The sequence below is a fragment of the Callorhinchus milii genome, unplaced genomic scaffold (assembly GCF_018977255.1).
Source record: "Callorhinchus milii isolate IMCB2004 unplaced genomic scaffold, IMCB_Cmil_1.0 Scaffold1, whole genome shotgun sequence".
NCBI classification, from domain to species: Eukaryota; Metazoa; Chordata; class Chondrichthyes; order Chimaeriformes; family Callorhinchidae; genus Callorhinchus; species Callorhinchus milii.
The window spans coordinates 95305277-95330451 of record NW_024704742.1 but is presented as its reverse complement, the minus strand read 5'-3'; the positions used below and the strand labels follow the sequence as shown (position 1 = coordinate 95330451).

The window sequence follows — 25175 nt, the reverse complement described above, 5'->3', positions numbered from 1 at the left end:
ATATTTTATATTTTTTTCCTGTGTGGAGGACTATGCTATAGGTTTTAAACAGTGCTTAACATCCGTGCCATGACCCTCTCTGCCTTGGCCCCACCTCCGCAACATCGCCCGGCTCTGCCACTGCCTCACCCCTCAGGCTGCCAAAACTTTTATTCACATGTTCATCACATCTAGGCTTGACTACGCCAATCCCCCGCTTGTCGGCTTCCCCAACTCTTCCCTCCACAAACTGCAGATCATCCAGAACTCTACAGCTTGTGTTCTCCCCTGCACCAGACTCCATAACCCCATCATCCCCACCCTCGCCCGGCTCCACTGGCTCCCCATCCCTCAGAGGATCGAGTTCATAATCCTCGCCCTCGCCTTCAAGGCCCTCCACGGCCTGGCTCCTTCCTACCTCTGTGACCTGCGAATCCCATATCAACCTGTGCTCTCCCTCCGCTCAACAGGCTCTGACCAACTCCACCTCCCCCGCCCGGCCCACCCCACCATCGGTGGTCGGGCATTCAGCCTCTCTGACCCCACCCTATGGAACACCATCCCACAGTCCCTTCGGCTTGCTCCCTCCCTCGCCTCCTTCAAGGCGTATCTCAAGACACTCCTCTCCGAACGCGCATTTGATATAGCTCTTTTCACGTCGGGAGGACGTCCCAAAGCGCTTCACAGAACACACTGTAAAGTGAATTACTGTATATTTGTGGGCGAACGCGGCAGCCAATTGCGCACAGCAATGTCCCACAAACAGTCGTAGATTGAAAATGACCAATTTAATTATTGTTTTTTGTTTTGGAGGGATTATTATTAGGCTCTGTGTGGAGTAAGGAAACTTGCCCAAGGTTTCGCCCTGTGCCTGGAATTGAACTCAGGTCTCTCACTTGTAAAGCGAGTGCTCTAACCACTGAGCTACAGGACTCCTACCCTCCACCCTCCCACCCACCCTCCCCGAATCCACCCCCAGCTCAAGTCCAAATCCCTGACTGCCCAACGCCTTGGGACGTCCTCCTGACGCGAAAGGCGCTTTGCAAATGTCATCTTGCATCATGTTAACGTCGGGTCGGTTCGGGTCGGTTTGGGTCGGTTCGGGTCGGATCGGGTCGGGTAGGGTCGGGTAGGGTAGGGTCAGGACGGTTCGGTTCGGTTCAGGTCGGTTCAGTTCGGGTCGGTTCGGCTCGGGTCAGTTCGGGTCGGTTCGGGTCAGGTCGGTTCAGGTCAGTTCGGGTCAGTTCGAGTCGGGTCAGTTCGGGTCAGGTCGGTTCGGGTCGGGTCGTTTCGGGTCGTTTCGGGTCGTTTCGGGTCGGGTCGGGTCGGGTCGGGTCAGGTCAGGTCGGGTCGGGTCGTTTCGGGTCGGTTCGGGTCGGTTCGGGTCAGTTCGAGTTGGGTTAGTTCGGGTCGGTTCGGGTCGGGTCGGTTCGGGTCGGGTCGGGTCGGTTCGGGTCGGTTCGGGTCGGTTCGGGTCGGTTCGGTTCGGGTCGGTTCGGGTCGGTTCGGTTCGGGTCGGGTCGGGTCGGTTCGGTTCGGGTCGGTTCGGGTCGGGTCGGTTCGGGTCGGTTCGGGTCGGTTCGGGTCGGTTCAGTTCGGGTCGGTTCGGGTCGGTTCGGGTTGGGTTGGGTTGGTTCGGGTCGGTTCGGGTTCGGGTCGGGTTCGGGTTCGGTTCGGGTCGGTTCGGGTTCGGGTCGGTTCGGGTTCGGGTCGGGTCGGTTCGGGTCGGGTTCGGGTCGGGTCGGTTCGGTTCGGGTCGGGTTCGGTTCGGGTCGGTTCGGGTCGGTTCGGGTTGGGTTGGTTCGGGTTCGGGTCGGGTCGGTTCGGGTCGGTTCGGGTCGGGTCGGTTCGGGTCGGGTCGGGTCGGTTCAGTTCGGGTCGGTTCGGGTCGGTTCGGGTTGGGTTGGGTTGGTTCGGGTCGGGTCGGTTCGGGTCGGTTCGGGTCGGGTCGGGTCGGTTCGGGTCGGTTCGGGTCGGGTCGGGTCGGGTCGGGTCGGTTCGGGTCGGTTCGGGTCGGTTCGGGTCGGGTCGATTGTTTTGAGGAGCAAATAGTTGAAAAGTCTGTGGTTGAAAAATCCAGCAACGTGGCCGGACTGGGTGTGTTTCGTGGTTGTGCGTGAAAGAAAAACACAGTAACTTTTAACATTTCAAATGAAACCTGAAAAAACCTTTTACTCCCCCCTTCTCCTCCCCCCCCCCTCCTCTCTCTCTCTCTCTCTCTGAAGAGTTTTTTTCACACTCCGTTTCAAAAGCGCTCAACCGGATTGGCCGCTGCGGCGGCCCGTAGGCGGCCACGCGTCATATCGGGCTACTTTTTGGGCTACAAAAGGCTCTCGCGCTGGTGTCCTCGCGGGCGCGGGCAGAGCGGGTCGGTGACGGTTCCCCGCAGCCGCCGCTACTGCTGCTGTGTGTGAGGGGGAGGGGGAGGGGGAGGAGATGCTGGTGGTGATAATGGGGGTCAGCGGCAGCGGCAAGTGAGTCACACACAGAGAGCGCGCGCGCGCGCCCGCGAGCCGCGCCCGCGCTGTGCGTGAGAGGCGCAGCGGCCGCTTCTGCGGATGTTCAGAGGCCACACACACACACACAGAGAGAGAGAGAGAGAGGGGATGACCTGTGGAGCTCAGGGACAGAAGCAAATCATAATCATAATCCTCGCGTTTTGATACGGCGCCGTTATCGGGTCTTCGGGACGTCTCGAAGCGCTTCACAGGATAAGGCTGTAACCTGAATGGCTCGTGTGTGTGTGTGTGTGTGTGTGTCTTGTGGGCGAAACGCGGCAGCCGATTCCGCACAGCAGTGCCCCACTAACAGCCGTGGATTGAGTGACCAAATTATTGTTATGTTTTATTCTACCCGTCTTGTTTTTCTTTTACAGTATTTTCCGTGGTCCTCCGGCATTTCTGTTCTGCACCTTTTATCAGTATTCGAATATTTTTAATACAGAGCTCCCATGTTGTCTGGTAGATTGCTAGCGCTAGATTTGCAAAAAAAAAAGTTGATTTTAAGCACATATATCATTGTCTAAAATCCACAAATTGCATTGCAAAATGAAGCCGTTTTGCAGTATCCCGTACAGTTTCACCCACTAAGTACACAGTCACTACACTTTACACTATATCCTTTGATGTGCTTTGAGGCACCTTGAAGACGTGATATCAAATGCAAGGATTATTGTTGTTGTTATGCTGGTACCAGTGCCTCCCCTGGATCTAACTAATCTTAATTCTGTGCACCCATGTCATTTACTCAGGATGAGAGATTACAGCCCATGTGTCACTACTTCCCCTAAAACACTAGTAGTTGAACAAAAAAAAATCCAAACAGCTGTGTTATGGAGCTCAACAGCTGACATTTCCGCCGGAGACCACAGTAACATGTGTCCAATATGTGCTGTGCCATCTGTCAGCTGTCGCACACCTAATAGTGAAACACCCATGTCCTCGCTGATTCTGTCGCTCACTGCACTCTGCAAAGCGCAAACGATTGTGTTTGTTCTAGTAATTTGTTCACAATTTAGTAGATTCACAATATAAATGGTGCAGAATAACATCCAGGATGTCGTAAAATGCAAAATTTGTTGGAAATCAGAGATCACACATGTCTAAATCCAAACAAGAAAATGTAATTTTTGAGCTAGTTGTGCTTTAACTGCTGGTAACATTATATTAAGACATTTGTCTGCTGTAGAAAGACGACTATCTTAACGCAAGCTTTAGGGAAATATTTAAACAAGTTGTGGCTTAGAACCACTGTCACACTGAAACCTAAGATCTGGTTACAGATGTATTCAATCTATGTGTATTTAGGACCATGTTACTAAGACTTATTATGACTTTCTCTTAAAGAGTTTTGAGAATTGCTCACTGCATTAAAAACTTTTCATGAAGCAAAGGAAACTGCACAATTAATTTTCTAACTCCAAGAGCGTTGTACTACAATATATTCAGCAAATCCCAAATTGCCAGTGAAATAATAGGCCCCATATGAAGCAGACTATGGATTCTTAAGTACATTGTGCTGCAACTAAAATCATGACTGTTACTAATTTGTGCATTGTAATCCTGTAGCTCAGTAGTTAGAACACTTGGCTCACAAGCGAGAGGCCTGGGTTCGAATATTGGGCAAGTTTCCTTATTGCACACACCTCTGTTTCCCTAGTAGTAAATAGGAACCCGGTTGATAGTCGATTGGCGGATTGCTTTTTGGGGGTAATAATTCCTTCAATAAAATAATTATAATAATAAATTGGTCACTCAATCCACGGCTGTTTGTGGACACTGCTGTGCACAATTGACTGCCGCGTTTCGCCCACAAAGTATATACAATCAATTAACTTTACAGTATATTCTGTGAAGGGTTTTAGACGTCTAGGAGACGTGATAAGGTGCTATCTCAAATGCAAGGATTATCTTTTATTATTTTATCAAATCTTATTTGCTGCAGAAGGAGAATTATGAAATTCATTTTATAGTAGTTTCAGTTTGAGGCTTCTTCTGAGGGAGTTGTTTGGATAGACGTGCTTTGAAATGTTTAGACAGCAGATTTATATTTCACTGTATTTTCCTCCTAGGACTGCTGTGGGTTCATGTCTTGCAGATAAGGTAACCATCAACAGCTTCTGACAATCATTCGTAACATGAAATTCTTCATTTTCTTTCATCTGAAATGCAGTCACAACTCAAGTTTAATTTCCCTCACTGATGAGGTAATAATAATAATAATCCTTGCATTTGATATAGCGCTTTTCACATCTTCTAGACGTCCCAAACACGTAGCCCCATTCGAAAAGAGAAGGGCGTTTCACCCGCTGTCCTGGCCTAACAATCCCCCAAATAAAATTGTTCACTCACTCCATAGCTGTCTGTGGGACATTGCTATGCGCAAATAAATGGCTGCCACATACGTCCACAGAATACAGTCAATCCACTTTACAGTATTCCCTGTGAAGCTCTTTGAGACATATCGACGGCATGATAAGGTGTTATACCAAATGCAAGGATTATTATTATCCGCCCACTAATAAAGAAGTTATGTTAAGAGGCAGCACTGAAAAAGCTGAAGAGGGAAGACAGGATGGTATTCTGACAAAGCTCAACAGTAATGAATAGTCACGCCTGCAATTCCTTATTCCTGGTGTTGAGTTGTTTTCTGGTGAGAGCCTTGAGTGAAGGAAATAGGGAAGAGTGTAGGACAAGTCCCCTAGGTTACTCTTCATGATACTGTGAATCGACTTCAAAAATAGCAACCCTCAGGTCTGTGCAGCTCGGTAAAGGTAACAAGAACACTAAGCACACAAACAGAAGGTTGCATAATCTGTAGTTGAACTACTCCAACTTCCAAGGTTAAGCAACAATGAATATAACGCTAGTTTATAATGATATAACAATTTGTTTAATGTTGTAAAAAAAAATGTGACTTTTTGTTTTAATAGTTGGGATGGGAACTCTACGATGCAGATGACTATCACCCTAAAGAAAATAAAGAAAAGATGATTAAAGGAATACCATTAAATGATGAGGTACATTAGCTGTTTTTATTATTATTATTTTGCCATTGACAGGCCAATCTTGCTATTATGCATCTCGTTAGAGCATGGTCTGTTTTTAATGTGGATGCCCTGGGAACCTGTGGTTAAGGCAAGTGTAGTACACTTTGGCTTCCAGCGGACTGCCTGGAGCTCAAAAATGGCCAAATGGTCAGCAGGTCGCCACTGTTGTCACTTCTGACAGAAAGGGACATCAGCAGAGACCTGTGAAGCAGACATGATTAACCTGTGCAGCACTATGGGTGAGTTGTTCTTGGCATAAGAATAATGTATTGTGGGAATGTAGCTTTTGCTAAGCAGCACAATGAAAATGACTGAACATTTGTACCTGTGAAATGTGAGTGACAGCATTTCTTTGAAAGAATAATGTCTGTTTTGTGATTATCTAACATGCTTTTAGTTATCTAACATTTTTCTGTTTCAACTGCATAGAAAAGGAGAGGTATAACCAGATGGTCTTTGTATACAGAAGACAGGGAAAATGTTTCTGTGTGTGTGATAACCAGATAATCTTGTGGTTATGGATAGGTCCGGAATGTAGTAAGTCAATACTTGTAAGGTAATGAGACACAAAAGATGTAATGTGATTGGATAATGGTTGGTGTGGACAGTTGACCACAAAAGATTGATATCAACTTCAAGTGTTTCATTGGATGAATAGATGAGTTTCTAAACTATCAATACACAATAAATCCTGTGAAGCACTTTGACTCATTCCGATGTGATAAGGCGCTATATCAAATGCAAGGTTTATTATACCAATTGCAAGGATTATTATTAATGTTATTAGACCACATGAGGGACTTTTTTATTTGGGTGCATAAATAAGTAAAGAGGACAACGAAAAGTCGGAACAGATCTGGGAAAGAAGAAACTCCTGTAACTACTTATTCTGTTCTCCGGATTGGTAATTATGCCTTTCTGCACAATTAATACTGCAATAAACTTTTGCAGTATTAATTGTACAGACAGGCAGACACAAATGTCGCTGTGAGCGAATGTCCAAATTCGCTTGGTATCCGAATCCATTGACAATTCATATCAACACTTGGAAGTATTTTTCATACTGACTATAAGGAGACATTTTTTTAAAAGACAGTGTTAAACATTTGATAGAATGCATTTGAAGCTGATACATTAGAAGTTGCTTATAAATTTGTATAGGAATACAGCTGAATTTTGATTTAACTTATTTTTTAGAATTTTTTTAACAATGTCGTTTAACATTATTTATACTATGAAAGCAAAGGTTTTGTAATTCATTATTATATACATTGTTCCTTATTATGTGGAGGAGGAATTAAAATGCAAAATACTGTAAACATACAATAACTGCTATAAAAACAGAAGTCGCTGGGAACACTCAGCAGGACAGGCAGCATCTATGGAGAGAAGTAAGTGAGTTAATGTTTCAGGTTGATGATCTTTCATCAGAACAACTACACTCAGCTGACCAAAAAAAAAGTAGTTGAGACTCAGCCTAAATTTAACTGAAACAAAACACGAAATAAAATGTACAATAAAATATTTGTTTTCTAGCAAAGTGGGAAGCCGAATAGTCTTCAGTATTTATACAGGTGGCCTATACAATAGTTTCTAATTGTAATGGGAAAAAAATAGTTAAAGAAATAACAAAACAGGTTTGCTTGACTGGACAGGTTGGACAGTCTAGTTTCTTTCAATGGCTGTAATCTATCTCCTTGTGGCCAGGAAGCCCATTATTTGTGAGATTGCAAATTTCACTATTTGTGAAACGACCAAATCGCTGAGTTTTCATGTAGAATTCCACCAAACAGAGAGGATATTTTTAGTACATCCATTTGGGTTGAATGTTATCCCATTTCCCAGAACTGATGGGGACAAGTGCTAACTCACTGTCTTCTTGAACAAGTAGATTTGTTCAAAACCTGCAATATGAGCCAAAGGCAAGGCTTGTTAGTCAGTCAGTCAGTCAGTCAGTTAGTTACAGTATTTTTTATGTAAAACTTGCCTCCTAGAACCAGAATTGAGAAAAAGTGCACAAGATTGTGCTGATGCTATAAATGTTTCACTGCAATGACATATTGTGAGAATATGTACCTGTGGGAATTAGTAATGTAATCAGCTGGACAAGAACCCATGAGCAAACATAAGCAGGTGTATAAATCTTTTTATAGTTTTTTTTAAAGAGAAGAGTTGGTGATGATGAACTATGCCACAGGCTGGTAGGATGCAAGTTAACACCTCACTACTTTCCTCAGAAAGCCAGCTGAGATTGAGCAATCTTTTGTGATACGTATATCTGTAGAGATTGCTCAATCTTCATTTGGCTGCCTGAGGAAAGTCGTAAGGGAAGTACTTTTCCATGGGGAGTGATGGAAAATTGGAATGAATCCATCATTTCAGGGGCTCTTCTGTACTGATGTGGATAGGATTTTTAACTTGGGGAGGTGAGCTGAGGAAATAATTTCTGTAAATCTTCTTCTTAAGCATTTGTTTCTGTTGTTCATAGGACCGTCTCCCCTGGTTGTGCATTTTACGAGACATACTAGTGAGGTAAGCTGGATCTAATGCACCAGTTATTAACCAGTAAAATAGACTGCAATGGTATATATAAAAACCTGTTATTAAAATAATAAAATGACAGTTTGCTGATATCCTTAATATACTAGTAGTACAGTTGGCTTGAGGGATATAATGTCCCTCTGAAGTTTAGGATTAATAAATCTGAACTATTTAATGTTACTACATTACAAAGGAGAGGTGTAAGGAATGTAGGGTTTAAGAAAAAATATCATATGTGGTTCAAATCAGCTGTTTAGATATGAAATGTTGAAATGCAAGAATTCTTCTTCTGTAAACTGTCTGGACGATTGTTGGCCAGGAGACTGGTAGATACTCCCTTCACTTTTGAATGGTGCCATGGGATTTTTAACATCCACTTGAACTGGAAAAGGTGTAACATTTCATCTGAAAGACAGGATCTCTGAAAATACAGTATTTCCCCAGCACCACACTGGAGTATCTTTGTAGACTATGAGCTGAAACTTCATCAGTTCCAGAACTCTAGTTAAATTTCTCCCTGTGGTATGGAGAAATCATAAACATTTTACATGAGTCTGGTTACGTCCAATAGGTTAGGAGAGAAAAAAAATTCTAGTAGGATCAATTGTAGCTATTTACAACTATCAAGACATCGCCTATAATTTGCTACGAGACCCAATAGCACCATGTGATAAATAGGTTAATTAGATAACTCACCTGATTACTATCCTGACTCACTGACACTTAAAACCATTGAAATAACTGGCATTTGAAAGTCCAAATTCCAATAGCTGTGTACTGTTACTCAACAGGAATTGCAATTTATAACTGTAGTAACTAGTGTCTAATCACTACCCAGGAGATTTCTGCGGAGTTAGAATTACAAGCAAACCACACTTGAGTTACATCACTGACACAGGGTGACAATTTAGAACCGGGGTCTCCAATGGGTCGATCACCAATGGCATCATCTCACGCATGCTAAATAAAAAAAGAGGAAGGAGCGATATTTACTAGACTTATTAAGGCCTGAGCCTCTACTTCACAGTAGATTTAAAAAAAATCATCCCATCCCCATCCCAAACTTCAGTATCTTCATGAAACAACCAGTGCAATTCCCCCCCCCATCTATTAACATTACAAAAATATGGATTCTAGTCCCCATTCTTTATTTTTTTTACTTATCTTCACCTTCTCCATTAGCTAGGACTGTGACTAAACAAATAATTCAGTCAGTCTCCCTTTGAAAAGTTGATCCATAGATCCTACTACAGGACACTGATAATGATTGACAAACTTGCCTCGTGGCTCATCAAATGGGACTTTGCAGTAGATTTGTTCTTGGAACTGAAATTCTCCTAGCTGATTAAACCCCAGTTTTTGCTATTGCTCACTTTGTGCTTGGAATGGAATGTCGGCATTAAGTCAATCCTCTGTGGCGTAACCCTGCAAACCAAAGCACTAAATGGATATGGTTGTCTAAGCTGGACAAGCAGCAGGAAGCTTGCCAGACAATGTTCTCAATGGCAACCTGTGTAGTTTTGGTTGGTTAAACTCCAGCAGGACCCTAATGCACACTCTGGGGTCCCCAATCCTTGGCTCTAGTCAACCTGTGCCTAATACTCTTTGAAATTAGGAAAGCAGAGTGCATCCCTCCAGACAAAGGACATTTTCCAAGTGGGTAGCATAGAAATGTGGAACTTTTAGTCTAGTTTGCAGTAATCTTAAACATATTGATGAGTTTTTGCATGTGTCAGACATCCAACTGACTAAAAAAATTTTAACTTTAAGATCACTCGTAGCTTTACTTTAGCACCTAAGCCTGTCATCTCCAGGCATATTGAAACAGGGTATTTGAGTTGAATTTTCTTCCCCCCACAGAGTGCTTGCAATCACCATAACTGACAAATAGAAAGTAAGCTTCTGGAGACGGTGACTGTTAAAGCACAGCAAGTGGTTTTGCAAGTGTCCCAGCTGACACAGACTTGCATCACATGATGCATACATCGTTTTTGTAGATCCTGAAAAGTGTGTGACTCTTGAATGCCTGACATTTTCAGCCAGTTTTTATAACCCCTTCAAATAAATTAGACGTGTACAGGAATTTGTTTTGTGCAGGGTTAGCCAATCTCAGCCGGACAGGATTTAAAAGTACTATAATTGGCCTCAGCACCCTGAGTTAGAAAAAAATTAAGTCTGCATTCATGTTCCAGATTGCTATCCAGTGACCCCCTGCTGTAACGTGTGTGTCCGTGTGCTTGGAGGGAGGGTGGGGTGGCTGAGAGAAATTTGTGCATAAAAATTGAAAACCAAGTTGTGGGCAGCTTTGTGCTGTGAATCCCTACCTTCTTGGACCTGACTATCAGTCGGAATTTGTTTCTCCATAACGCAGCTTAGAAAAGCTTTGTCCCATCATTCTGGACCGAATTCAAACTGAAAGCATTGTGCTTACCCAGTGAGCAATGTAAATGATTACAATACTTTTAAATAATCCACTTTCTTGCGTAATTTCAAATGACCACAGTGGTCCTGACCAATCAGGAACACTACTTCCTGAAGCCAAAATTACTCTTGCCCAAGAATACCATATTCAGTTTTTCCCTGACTATTCAGCGATCAGTTTGTTCTTAAAAATTACAAAATAATCATACATCATTCAAGTATACACTTTGTTTATACAGTTTTGTGATAACTCAAACTAAAATACTTGCTCAATGTTTCCTTTATATTTGTTCATTTTTCCTGGGGTATTGTAAAATTATCAAGTCTTTTTAAATTAATGATTAATTTCTTTAACTACAGAGAAAAGTTGCTGGGGAAAAATATGATCCTAGCATGTTCTGCTCTGAAGAGAATGTATCGAAGAGTCTTGACTGGCGAGCAGAGTGCAGCCACCGATACCGAGACAAGTCAGAACCAGGAATATGCAGCACCTGCCTCCAGCAAGAATGAGATCTTGTTTGTGTACTTGCATGGTTCCATGGAGCTGATTTCCAAGAGATTAGAGAGTAGAGAGGGACATTTTATGTCACCATCTTTATTGCAGTCTCAATTTGATACTCTAGAACCTCCAGATAAGACAGAGAACTTTATGAGCATCAGTGTTGAGAAAAACATCCTGGAGATAGTAACAGAGATTATGCAAAGGTTGAACTGCAATCTTTGATTTTAGTAAGACCATATGAGTTATTGCCAAGGCATGGTCGGAAAACTGTGTCCAACAGATATAATTATTCCAGTGGAGAAATATCCATGTGCATCAAATTCCTATTGCACAGGTATGTTAGGGCAAATTAATACCATGAGACAACTTCAGGTGATTTATTTTTGGGCTACTAAAAGCTATTTAAATGTTTTCAATTGAAATAACCGTCAGAAATAGAAATGTCAAACATGATTGACATCTACACGAGATAGTCATAACTCACTTTGGCTTTGTCACTTTTTTTTAACCTTAGGATAATAAACAGCTAGTTAGCATCCATCACAGTAATAACTAATATGAAATGCATAATGTAGACACTCTGCCCTCAGGTGTCAAAGAGTTTTTATGAAAAGCTACTTACTGTATTAAAGTAGAATTTTCTCCTCCTTTTTATTACTTCACTGCTTGTTTCAAGTCAGACCTCCAGCCTATATTAAAAGGGTGATGTCACTGTAATAGCCATCTCTTTGGTGCCTGGTCTCCTGAAGCATGCACTTAAACATAAATGTTTATTACATTTGGTTTGAAAGTTCCCCGCAGGTCGTAAAGGTTCAAACCATTGATTCTAATTACAACAAACTTTACTGGGACCCCGTTCCCCCCCATCCCGCCCCTCCAACATTTAAGGTGTGCTCTTAAATTCTCTGCCGATTGATCTATAGATAAATTTCTAATCAAAACTCCATTCTGATGTTGCTTGCATTTTCTTTCAATATTGACATTTTCTCAGTAATTTTAATGTACCTCCCAGAAAGATTCTAAGTAAAATTATCAGGCTTGTAAATCCATTTCTTCAAAGCACAACATTAAAATGGATGGTTGAGTGTTTTCAATGAGGAAACTGTAAAGATTAAATGTCTGAATATTCTTGGACTATGTTGCAATTTGCTGTGCAAATATGTTTTAACTATTTTTAAACTGCAGTTCGAATACATACATTAGAATATACACCACAGAAAGAGGCCATTCGGCCCAACTGGTCTATGCCGGTGTTTATGCTCCACATGAGCCTCCTCCTGCCCTTCCTCAACTAAGCCTTCAAGCATAACCTTTTATCCCTTTCTCCCTCATGTAACTCTCTAGCTTTCCCTTAAATACATCTATACTATTTGCCTCAACAACGCCTTGTGATAGCACATTCCACATTCCCACTGCTCTCTGTGTGAAGAAATTTCTTCTAACTTCCCAATTTGAGCTATTCGTGACTATTTTATATTGATGACTCCTGGTTTTGGTCTCCCCCACAAGTAGAAACATCTTCTCTATGTCTACCCTATCAAAACCTTTCATAATTTTAAAGATCTCTATCAGGTCACCCCTTACCCTCTTTTCAAAAGAGTCCAAGTATGTTCAGCCTTTCCTGATGGGTATAACCTCTCAGTTCTGGGATCATCTCTCTGAATCTCCTTTGCACCGTCTCCAGTGCCTCTACATCCCTTCTATAATGTGGGGACCAGATCTGCACACAGTATTCTAAGTGTGGTCTAACCAAAGTTTTATAGAGGTTTACCATAACTTCCTGCTTTTCATTTCTATCCCTCTAGAAATGAACCCCAAGGCCTGGGTTTCCCTTTTTTATGGCCTTATTAACTTGCGTTGTACTTTTAGTGAATTGTGTATGTGTACCCCTAGGTCCTCTACCCCATTTAGGTTTTTATTTTCCAGGATGTATGTGACTTATTCCTTCTACCAAAATGTACCACTGCACACTTTTCTTAGTTTTTAAAATGGAATAAATACAAAAAATAAGTGCTGCAATACCTAGTGCGGTTGACAATACCAGTGTAACTTGTGCAATGTAGACGGAACACTCTAGAAACACAAATAGTTGTCTGAGTCAATATAGATAAAAGAGAAACTGTAAATACTGGAAATCTGGATTAGATAGAAAATGCTGGAAATCTGCAGCTGGTTTTGGATGTGCGTAGTGGAGGAAGACGAACCACTATTAAAGTGGGGGAGCTTCAACACTTTTGAATTGTTTATAAATCTTAAAACATGGAGATGAGAAGGGAGCGTGAACATGGATGGAACAGTGTGAAAATAATTGAAAACATACAGCAAAGAAAATTGAATAAATGTTATAAAACATTGTAATCACGGTCAAAAAATCAAAGGGTTCATATTATGTACTTCATTAATAATTTGGTCACTCAATCCATGACTGTTTGTGGGACACTGCTGTGCACAATTGACTGCGGGGTTTCACCCACAAAATATAGTCAATTCACTTTACAGTATATTCTGTGAAGCGCTTTGAGACGTCTCAAAATACGTGATAAGGCACTATATCAATTTCAAGGATTATTATGTATTAATAAGTCTTCCATCTTCCTTGTATATTTTTACTTCCCCTTGGGAGTCTTTGAATTCTAGCTTGCTCTTTTGATTGTAGCTTTTTCTCTCTCTCACCCCCCCGATATGTTTTTGCTTGGCGAGTCAAAATACATGTAAAAAATCGCATCCAAAGTACTATTGTGATGAAAATAATCCAGGCACACAAGCGGCAGAAATAAAGCTACAAGTAATTTACTATTTTTTCTAGCTACCATTGGAGATGGTATTTCTACAGAGACCATTAACATACTGAATTCAACATGTACTTTACAGTAAAAGCAGCCCGTGGTTTCTGTGGTCTAGCTTAGTTTGCAGAACTCTGCCTCCCTACCTCTGCCCTACCCTCCTCACAATGAAGGGAAATTGTATAGTTGATGCATTCCATACTTTCTCAGATAACCATTGGAATCTGAACAATCTTTTTGTAGCAGCCTTATTCATTGGGACTTCTGACTTTAAAAAAGAAATCACACATCATTTCTAATTCAGTTTAATGACCTGTGCACATAAGTAAATACTAATGATAAAAACTGAAGGGTTAAATATTTTTGTACAAGGCAGTTCAGAGAAATTATTAGATTAATATTACAAGAGACACTTTAAAAGAAAAGACATCTCAAATTACAAATCATAATGCACATACAATTTATGCTAGGAATCAGCTGGCCAAAGTCAGTCTGCGGTAGTCAAAAGCACACATTTATGAATAAGGTGCTCATTTAAGCTGCACAAATATTTTAAGTTATCCAGAATTAGGAAGCTCAAAACCACTGCAACTGCCTTAACAGACAAGAAAGATACTGTATTGGGATACTTTTCTGTGAAATTATATCGAATGCAGTACATTTGTGTATTTTATTTTGCAGATAAAGCAAATAATAAATATTAGATTCAATGGTGTCCTGCATTTAGTTTATTTTTTGGGTGCTATTTGTTTGCCATAAATGCATGCTTCGTTCACAATACACAATGGATGATCAGTCACTGCAGCTTTGATCAGTTTGTTCTGCTTTTATAGTTTTTATTCTATACAAATTACTATCGAGATGCTACTGCTTAAACAGCAAGACTTGAGATTTAAACAGATTTTCAGGTCAGACCAAAAAAAAACTATTCACATGACTTGAAAAGCTCAAATGGGTTTTGAAAAGCACAAACGCAACGGAGAACGAAAATTTTGATGCATGCAACATCTCCGACCAAATCCCAGGACTCAGTACTGTACAACAGCCTCACTGCATTCACTATTGTAATGCATCAATTATCTCACTCTCCAAATACAAGACCCAATCTCAAAAATCAAGCTGAAAAAAGCATTTTTTTAAAGATTTAACTGCTGTTATATCAAAAATAAATTACAATTTCTTTGCAAGCTGGAGGAAGGTTGCTAAGACGGTTGAGAGCCCAATAGCCTTTCTATGGCTGCGTTGATGTCTCCACCTGTTGCTATCAGAGCTTGAAGGTTAGCTTCTCGGTTGAGAAATCCCATGGCACTGAGCTGATCCAGTTGTTGCTGAAACCGTACTTCAGGGTTCGGAGTCATTGTCTGCTTGATAGTAAATAAAAGCAACAAAAGAAGAACATGTCACCAGCTATCACCCTCAATAATGAACCAAATGAGACTTTACTGGAGCATAATGAGATCATGGTAAAAACAAATAGCCTGCTGCTTTTCCAGCCAGAATTGTGCAACTGTAAATAAAGATTCACTGTCTACATACCTTCAAATGGCCTGGCAATCAATGAGACAAAAGTTAGTTCTTCTGCTCTCAGGACATGCGCTGGCTGAAATCATGTGAATCTTCTCAAACCTCTAGTCATGATTCAAAGCTCATGGGCTTTGAAAAGTACAAACCCAATGGACAACGAAAACTTCATCCTGATGCTACATAAAACCCTGGCCCTTACTGAGCAGTCAAGATTCATCTGGGATTTAGTACCATAACTAACAATGCAATTATTAACTGAGCCATTAGGCTGTTTTTTTAAATGATTATAAAAAATTAATTTGCTTTTTATCTCATTGTTTTAAGTCTCAACTCCCAACATAATTTCTCCATATATTTTGGGCATATATGAAATGACAGCCTTTCTGTGCTCCAGTTGCCCAGGATTACTGGCAAGAGTAATTCTATGGATACCTACACTCTTGTCTTGTACTGTCATACGTCTTCCCATCACCTTGTATAAATAGTAAATCTCACAACAAGAATCTACACTAAAATTTTCAGGTTTCAGACAAGTATTTTAAATTACAGAAATAGATTAATTAGGGATTGCAAGCAAGTTTGCAAGGAACTTGTAAGATTTCTAGTTTACAAATAATGTATTTGTTCAATGTACGTTGAACAAGCGTGTCTGAGTTCAAGACCAGCACCACAAACATCCCGCTCCTTCCCCAGAATAATTACTCAAGAAGTTTCTGTGTGTACCTGTGAATTAGCTCCTGCTAGCGCCTGCAACATCTGCTGTACGAAATGCTGCTGTCCAGCCTCGGTTGTACCCAGACCACCTGTTGCACTAGTACTGTCAGTTGTGCTGGAGGCAGTGGTGCCAAACTCTCCAGGACTGTTAACCTGCCTTTAAAACAAACACAAAACAGCTCAAACCAGGCAGCAAACATCTGATATATGACACCTCCCTGGAGATTTCCACACAGTTTTGGAGATTTACAACTCTGCCTGCAGTTAAGTACAATTTTAAACGGAACGCCTAGACTGCTTGACCCTCAGAAACAATTAAAGGTCATGAATTAGTCTGTCCATTAACAAGTTCTCTACTTGATGTATTAAGAGAATTGACTTAGTGGACCTTTCTCCCTTCAGTAAATGCATCCCTCCCTCTGGTAGTATGTTTACTCCAAGAGGGAGTAGGACATATTACAGAACTCCATAGAGTGACTACAATGAATACCTTTGCTAAAACAGAAAGTTCTTGCAGAAAGTAAATGACAGCAGTATGGCTTACAACTTGCAAGCAGCATTTGGGATTAGTGCAAACCCAAGAGATTCAGGCTTCTGGCAATCAGGCAAAGAGCAAAATTGTCTGGGAATCGCTTCACTACAATGCACACTTACCCTGGTAGAAGCCCAGGGGCCTCTGTAGCTAATGTCTGCAGACCTTGCTGAATTTGGAGCAAAGCCTGCATGGCTCTCGGGTTTGACATAGCAGACAGTGTTTCAGGGTTCTGCATCTGAAAAGAAAAGTGGCACTTAGTTTAAAAAGGTTGGATTTCAGTTATTATTTTGCTACTATATATACTTCTACAGATACATGACTGGTTCTTACATCCATGTTGCAGCCAGACTCTGAAATATGAAGCTAGGACTAGCACTTCCAATGGAGTTTGTACTGAGGATTCTTCATTCTTCAAATGTACAAATTTTACAAAAAGCCAGCTGCTCCCTTACAAAGGTGACAGTTTAATGTGAGTACATCATCCCAGATTTAGTTGGATGCTTTTCAAGCCAACAACAAAATGGCATTTATATAGCTAAAGGACATTCAAAGGCCAGTTATATTGGTACATGGGAAAAGGAGGAGACGATTCACCCCTTTGAGTCAGTTGCACCAGTTTATTTCCCCACCTTTTTTCCATAGCCCTTAGTACTGCATTTGTTTGGGGAGGAGGGCAAGGGCAACAATTACCCTTACGCATAGTTTACAAAGGAAGTCTATAAATGAAACATCCTTTATATAGGACTAAGATGAACCTAAGGCAAGAGTCATGAGAATACCCCTCACTTTATAAGGGCTCTATTTTACCTAGGCATGACATTGCTCATGATAGATGAATAGAAAGCTATCAAATCACCCTCTGGTATGAAAACCCCAGCTGGTGCACTTCAAAACATCAAAAGACTCCCAGAAGAGGTCTATTTTTCCCTTAAGTGTCCAACTACAACTTCTATTGGAGGAGAAAAGCCAAACAAACAGTTAAAAGCAGGGGTTTACCATGAAGTGACGTTCACACTTCCTGTGAACCAGGAAGATTGTGTGAAAGTTAGCCAGGAATGAAGCAGATCTCTCTACATCAGGGGTTCTCAAACACTGTCTTAGGGAGTCCCCGAAGCTAACCTAACCACCTCTGTCAAGCCGGTCTGGAAAGCTCCTCCTTTTAAAACTTTAAATCAAGTGAAAAATTGATATTTTATCAGTGCAAATCAGATAAAAAGATTTATTACAATGATGTTGTTTGACGGGGAATGTCATTTGTAAAGTAAGCTCAAGTGGGAGTGCATGCAAAGTTTTAAAAATAAATTCACCAACTGTTTTTAAGCATCCATGCTAGCATATGCCCACCTCGAAACTCACCTTACTGCAATACTAATAGTTCTGGAGCAATGAGGTGGATTTTGAGATGTCTGCAAAAAGTGGGTACCCGAAAATAAATTTTGGGATTTTTCATTTTTTTTTAAAAATGTTAAATTTCAGCCGAACCCTCCGTCCCTCGATTGTTTCCTTCACTATAGAAAACATAGACCCTGATAAAACCTGAAAAGTACATAGTTTATTTTGTGGATACAAAGACCAATGGTCCTTTCATATATATAAAAGCTCCAGAGGGCAAATAAGGTTGACAGCAATAAATGAACACTGAAACTCAAGTAATTTATAATAATAATCCTAGCATTTGATATAGTGCCTCATCACATCCCAAGATGCCTCAAAGAGCTTCACATGGTTTACTGTAAGGTGTAGGGGGCAAGGGAAGAAACATTTTTTTAAAAACTCTTACCTGCTGCAGAAAATTAGGGATTTGTTGTCTCATTTGGTCTTGTAGCTGAGGATTTCCAGCAAACAGTGGATTGTTCAGCATGATCTACAATGTACAGATCTCTATTAGTTTGTTTGGAAGAATAGGTTGTGAAACAATACAACAGATTTAACTCAGTTTCTCAAATTCCTGTTGCAGGGCGATCTTATTTGGAGAAATCTGTCAACCAAGGCCTTAAAAGTCTTTACAGTCTTCGCCTTAAGATAGTTGCCTTAGAAAAATAGAAATAGGCCATATAACCAACCGAGCATGTCTTGTGAGTTTATTAAATCACAGCAGATCTTTTAAACCCATTTCCTCACCTTTCCCCTAGTCTTTAAAACTTTGCAAGTGTTTGCCCAGTTATGCTGTTCTGGTCTTTGACTCAACTGTACATCTCTCTGTGCAACCAATTCTTAACAGAAGACCCTCTCTGAATGAAATGCTGTCTGTGGAGAGCAAGTTTGAATCCTGCGGGGGGTGGGGGGAGGGATGCAGATTCAGAAATACTCATCAGGAATTTTACTCGATAACTTTTCAAACAGCATATATGCAAAACTCTTCCTCTATTTTACCTAGGCATGACATTGCTCATGATAGATGAATAGAAAGCTATCAAATCACCCTCTAATATGAAGGCTTCCACTGTAGAATATATCATGCAGAAATGCAGAATTACAAAAATTGGTTTTAAATTCCAAAGGTGGTTTGCTACAGCAACCAAAAATAACTTATCCAAACTTTTGTTCTGCACAAGCTGAATGGTTTTAAGGCCTTTGATGGGATTACTGCACTCAAATCCAAAATCCCCAATTTAGTCAGCAGCACAGTTAACAATTATAACTGACTTATAAAACAAACACTCAGGTATCAATTATCATAAGTATCATGCTTTACAATATTGTAATTACAAATAAATATTTTAATGTTGCTCTTTCCGAGGACTTCAAGTCTGAAACTGTAAGCAGAATCTCATTTGGCTTAGGTCTCATTATGATTTTATTTTGCATGGTGTTTCTCATTTGGGCTGAGTTGGCCCCAACGTGATGTGTGTGACAATGGAATATCAGAATCGAGTCAATACTCTGTGGTGGACTTGGTAGTCCAGTCCCTGAGCCAGGCCGGTCCGTGTGTCACATCAACAGTATTTGGAGAAGACCAGGTCCTGGAGATAGGAATTTATCCACTTAGCTGCAGTTGACCTTGCAAGCCAAAGCTCTAATGGACAGGGTGATCCTGGCTGCACCAATTAAAAGTGGCCACTCAATGAGTGCGCACTCTACTCCATACAAATGAAAACATATATATGTGGGACTCAGTAGTTTGGCTTGGCTGCTCTTAACCGTGGTGATGGGTTTCCTTCTGCATGTCAGACACCTGACTGACCTAAAGCAAGACTGAAATTTCTTTGTTGCCTCAGTCTTTCTTCCTCCTACAATCCACAGGCTTTTAAAATCCAAGCTTTTCATCATCGGCCCAGAACCCTGAATTATCTCCTATTCCTTTCAAGCTTGGAAGTATCCTGCATTGTGGGTCATGGACCTTGAATTTAAATTTGAATTTAAAAATGATTCTGTACCTGTGATGCAAGATCTGGGTTCTGGCTCAGAGACTGCATCATACTCCTCATGTAAGGTGCTGAGAGCATGTTCTGCATCAGTTGTGGGTTTTCTGTGATCTGTTGCAACAAGCTTTGCATACCCGGTGTATTGAACATTCCAGATCCTGCTGAGAGAGAAACCAATATGTGTGTATATATATATATATATTATTTATATATGATGAAAAATTCAAACAACAGGAAGCATATTACTGAAGACAGCTTCTCCTGTGTGTAATACAAAGGTTGAAATAGTTGCAACCCCAAAACCAGGACATTGGTTAGTACAAACACAATTCTCCCATGGCTTTTGAATTGTATCATACTCCTCAGCAATATACTGGTAGGAAGAATCTGTAATACGACCTTCTGAGGTTCTTAATTTCGCATAACACATTGCCTTTTCTAATTGTAAGTACTGAAGGGTTGCTAGTATTGCACAACTAGAACAAAAGGGGGTTTCCTGGATTTCCACAACTCATTAAACCATAAACAATAGTTACCTCCCAATCCAGCTCCCAGGCCTGGCATGGTAGGCTGACTTGTGGTTCCGCTGCCACTGGTGGAGGTGCTGGTGTTGGTGGTAGAAGACTGTGAACTGGATGGTGGTGGAGCCCAGGGGTTGGGCAAAGGGTCTCGATTTTCTGTACGCAATGGTTGGTTGCCCCCGTCAGAATTACTCACCAAAGATGCAAAAGGGTTGCCGCCGAACTGCAGAGGACAGGAAATATCAATTCTGAAATACCCATTCACCATCGTGTTTGCTAAAGGAGATAGGTTGTGTACATTCTTGTACTGTGTGCTAACAGTTTCTTTTACCCATAGTCTGCTGCTGCTCACCAGTTAAATCACATATCTCAATTATCCACTTACTGCATTCAAATTCTTAACAAGCTGAAAGCATTTGGCTGCAAGGCACAAGTGTTTGTTTTATAAGTCAGTTATAATTGTTAACTGTGCTGCTGACTAAATTGGGGATTTTGGATTTGAGTTTTTTTTCCTGAAAGTGAATGGATTTTGAAGCACATCTGAAAAAACAGGAAGGTCCACAGTGATCCAAGGCACTGTCACTAACAGATTAATAATTATTAATGAATTAACCTGTCATCTCATCAATAAGACTAGAGGTGTAGACACGTCCTTAAATCAAATCAAAGATGGGTAAAGAAGTCTTAGCTTAACTAGGAAGAGTAGTAGGCCATTCAGCCCTTTGAACCTGTTCCACCATTCAATTAGATCATGGCTCATCTGTACCTCCACTAATTCTGTCAATTCCAATTTCCCACTTTTTCTCCATATTCCTTGATACCCTGACCTACCAAAAATCTATCAACCTCACTCTTGAAGGATGGATCCAGCATCCACAGCTTTTTGGGAGAGAGAATTCCAGATTTGCTATATTGCTATAATTATATTATATTGCTATAATTATTTTATTGACAATTTCACGATCCAGGCTTTCAAAGATGGGCCAGTGTGATGCTGGAGAGGGGAAAGTCTATCAAAAAAATACATAGGTACATAAAGCAGGTTATAGGGAGTTCATTCCATTTTCAACCCTATGACTGCCAAAGCTCTTGAAGTAATTAGGAGAGAGATCAAAGCCCCCCAAGAAAGAGATATATAACATCCTTGCATTTGACTTAGCACCTTATCACGTCTTCTAGACATCTCAAAGTGCTTCACAGAATATACTGTACAGTGTATGTTTTGTGGGCGATCATGAACTTTCAAATGGTTGTGCCTAACATACTGTTGAACATCGATGCAAATGATTGTAACAAGTGCAACAACCCTTTTTTGTCTGAGGAAATAATTCCATTCATCTGATGAGTTTATTTGCTGGCATCTGAAGTCTCTGTGTTGAATATCAAACAAGCAAGGCAGACACAATTCATATGAGAAGACAAACCATTGGTTGGCCTCCTTTATTAGCGGGTTGTCCTCCCGACATGAAAGGCGCTTTACAAATGTAATTTTGTTGTTGTTGTTTAGTAGCGGTTATTAAAGTATTTAGTAAACATAAAATAATGTTAAAAAGGTCAGAGGAAATAAAGCAAATGCAACTGGAATCAACAAAGAACCTAAACACACCACAGACAATAAGTAGATATTTTAGAATATACACATTGGAAATAAATGGCAAAAGATAACATGATTTGATTATTTGTGGGACACTGCTGTGCGCAATTGGCTGCCGTATTTTGCCCACAAATATACAGTCAATTCACTTTACAGTCTATTCTGTGAAGCGCTTTTAGATGTCTAGAAGACATGAAAAACCGCTATATCAAATGCAAGGATTATTATTATTATTGATTATAAATTCTTTAAACTATGTAGTAATTATAGGTTTTTACAAGTATAAAAGATTTCTGGTCTTTGCACACAATGAGTACATTTTTGAGAGGGAAAACAAGTTTCATTGAATCACATGAGAGCTGGTTTATTGAAAGGAACTGCTTCCTTGGGAATTATACATAAAGTTTTGATTTTGAACAAGTGTGTTTCTCAAATTTCTTTTAAAATCTGTATCTATCTTGAATCTAAATGTAATTCTTTTAATCTCAAATGCAATTGGCAAAGATGAAGCAGTTGTATTGGACTGGGTTTAAATTTAATTGCAGCCCATACCTACAATTTACATTTATATAATGCCTTTCACTCCAGGACAACACCCCAAAGTGCTCAATACCTATTGCACAAGAAGTGTAATGATTTAACCATAAAAAACAGAATTTGGGCCATTTGAGTAGAATAACCTAATAGCTCCTAGGTTGGCGCACTTGCCTCGCAAGCGAGAAACCCCGTGTTCGACTTCCAGCAGGGCAGTACGTTGGGCAAGTTTCCTTACTCCACACTCCTGTTTACCCAGCAGTAAGTAGGAACCTGGTAGGTAGTTGATGGGCGGATTGCTTTTCTGGGGGTAATAATTCCTTCAAAAAAAGCTAAATTGGTCACTCAATTCACAACTGTTTGTGGGACACTGCTGCGTGCAATTGGCTGCTGCGTTTCACCCACAAAATACAGTCAATTCACTTTACAGTATATTCTGTGAAGCGCTTTGAAATGTCTCGAAGACATGGTAAGGTGCTATACCAAATGCAAGATTATTATTATTATTATTTTAACAGAAGATGATTTACATTTTTTTCCAGCTGAAAACCGATACTGATTGGCCACCTACCTGTTCCTGAGCAGCATTAAGCATCGGCTCCTGGATATCAGTGTACATACGCCTTAAGGCATTGTAGCCACCTGGGATACTCTCCAGGTTGCTCAGTGCTCGGTCCTGATTCCGCATCATTTCCTGCATCATTGCTGGGTTTCGAGCGAGCTCTAAGGTCTAAAGAAGTTGAAAACTTGAGAACCATATGACTATATGTGGAGTACAAACTTTATGAAAATACAACCTAACATGTAATTCAATCTTCAGCTCTCATTAGCAACAAATGGGGCTTCATTCTCACTTAAACTTTGATCAATAAATTCAGTTAACATTTAGATTATTTTATTGATTTTGTCTTAAATACATCGGCAAACAAAAGGACTGGCCAGCCCAGAGAAGGTGGCAAAAGACAGAAGGAAGTTGGAAAACATTTAAGAAATGAATGTTTATACAAAACAACATTAAACATGGGGCAAGAAAAGAAACGGTTAGCTTGGCTCACTCAGTTGGCAGCACTCTCACATCTAGTTCCAAAGTTTAGAAATTCAAGACCAACATTAGAATCCCATTTTCTCCCTGCAAGGTACACAAGAGCATTTGCTTTCATGCAACAGTCATCTTACATGGACATCCCTGTTCTTTAAGAACTTACTTGTCTCATGATATCTGGGTTGTTAAGCATGTGACTGATCTCTGGGTTTCTCTGGATCAGCTGCTGCATCTGTGGATTGGCCATAATCAGTTGTCTCATCAGATCTGGATTCGATAGCATGTTCTGCACAAATGGGTTCTCCATGATCTGAGACATCATCTCCGGATTTGACATCAACTGCCGTTGCATTTGAGTCTGTAACTCCATAAAGTTGGCAGAATTCAAACCCATGCTGCTCAAGCCTGCGAGACCTCCCAATCCACCTGAAACACAATGGACTTCATGAAACAGCCTGCCAATGACAACAACTTTCATGTAAAAGGGACTTCTTACAACACTACAGGATGAAATTAATTAGAATTGAAGTGAATGTTACGGAGGCAATCGTGGCATCCTACTTGCACCAGAAATATGTGGCAAAAAGGTGAAATGAGTAGCCAATAGATTTTCTTTGTGGAATTTGGATGAGGAGGGAATATAACCTTGAAAAACAATGAGAAGTTCATTTTTCTTTGAGATCCAGTTAAGATAGGGAACAGGGAGGTATTAAATAAATTACACAAGCTTAAGGAGGACAAGGCACTAGGCATAGGTGGACTACACCCAATGATCCTTAGGGAAACTAGTAATGAGACAGCTGAGGCCCTAGTATTTATATTTAAGAACTCTGCAGAGAAAGGAATCGTGTCAGAGGACTGGAGAATGGCCAATGTAATACCTATTTTGGGTTCCATTTTTTTCTTGATTGAATATTTCTTGATTTATGGCATGAATCAAGAAATATTCAATAAAGAGAATGTATCTTGATGGCCGACCAAAAAGGTTGGCCACCGTTGGTCTGGATGGTATGAACCTAAGAAGAGTAAAGGAGCTAATAGATCTGGGAGTCAGATCCACAAATCTCTAGCTACACAGTAGACCCAGCTTTTAAAAAATTCAATGGGGTTTTGGGCTTTATATCCAGAGGGATAGAAGAGAATATAGAAGTAAGAACAACAAGATTCCATTTATAGAGCACCTTTCACGTCAGGAGGATGTCCCAAGGCGCTGTATAGTTCGGTCAGGACCCGAGCAGGGGGGAAATGGTCAGGGTGAGGGAAGGGAAGGGGATAGAGAGTCGAGAGGGGAGCTGAAGGCACAGTCAAAGAGAAAGGTCTTGAGACGGGCCTTGAAGGAGGAAAGGGAGGAGGCAATGCGAAGGCACTGGGGGATGGAGTTCCAGAGCCTCGGGGCTGAGAGGCTGAAGGCCCGGCCACCGATGGTAGGGCGGTTGGGGCGAGGGATGTGGAGCAGACCGGAGCCAGAGGAACGGAGGGTACGGGCAGGTAGGTAGGGGGATAGTAGTTCGGAGAGGTAGGAGGGAGCAAGGCCGTGAATGGCCTTGTAGGTGAGGATGAGGATCTTGAATT

At 40.9% G+C, this 25175-nt stretch overlaps 2 protein-coding genes across 7 annotated transcripts in view; one reads left to right on the top strand and one right to left on the bottom strand.

Moving 5' to 3' along the window:
• Window positions 1–2334: 2334 nt before the first annotated feature.
• LOC103187367 (IDNK gluconokinase) lies at window positions 2335–12125 on the top strand. 2 transcript variants are annotated; one of them, XM_042338163.1, is made up of 5 exons: window positions 2335–2453; window positions 4550–4580; window positions 5411–5497; window positions 8016–8059; window positions 10850–12125. In XM_042338163.1, the coding sequence occupies exons 1-5, from the start codon at window positions 2416–2418 to the stop codon at window positions 11211–11213; spliced, it is 564 nt and encodes a 187-aa protein (XP_042194097.1). In that variant the 5' UTR covers window positions 2335–2415; the 3' UTR covers window positions 11214–12125. The 2 variants fall into 2 exon arrangements, with proteins under 2 accessions (XP_042194097.1, XP_042194103.1); XM_042338169.1 differs by lacking the exon at window positions 4550–4580 and having other exon boundaries at window positions 2404–2453.
• Window positions 12126–14063: 1938 nt separating this feature from the next.
• Window positions 14064–25175, bottom strand: part of ubqln4 (ubiquilin 4) — a 30614-nt gene continuing 19502 nt past the window's right edge. For 2 of the 5 annotated variants that reach the window (XM_042333469.1, XM_042333472.1), the window contains 8 exons: window positions 23767–24029; window positions 23133–23291; window positions 20449–20656; window positions 19925–20073; window positions 18328–18411; window positions 16667–16782; window positions 16022–16169; window positions 14064–15138 (listed from right to left, as the gene is read on the bottom strand). In XM_042333469.1, coding sequence (XP_042189403.1) covers window positions 14977–15138; window positions 16022–16169; window positions 16667–16782; window positions 18328–18411; window positions 19925–20073; window positions 20449–20656; window positions 23133–23291; window positions 23767–24029 — 1289 coding nt within the window. In that variant the 3' untranslated portion in view covers window positions 14064–14976. The remainder of the gene's footprint in view (window positions 15139–16021; window positions 16170–16666; window positions 16783–18327; window positions 18412–19924; window positions 20074–20448; window positions 20657–23132; window positions 23292–23766; window positions 24030–25175) is intronic. The other 3 variants (XM_042333476.1, XM_042333479.1, XM_042333483.1) reach the window with 3 other exon arrangements.

Coding starts and splice junctions, on each gene's coding strand:
- LOC103187367 (XM_042338163.1), top strand. CDS start 2,416: ATGCTGGTGGTGATAATGGGGGTCAGCGGCAGCGGCAA. Junction 2,454..4,549: donor GGGGTCAGCGGCAGCGGCAA/GTGAGTCACACA, acceptor TTTTCCTCCTAG/GACTGCTGTGGGTTCATGTC. Junction 5,498..8,015: donor GAATACCATTAAATGATGAG/GTACATTAGCTG, acceptor TGTTGTTCATAG/GACCGTCTCCCCTGGTTGTG.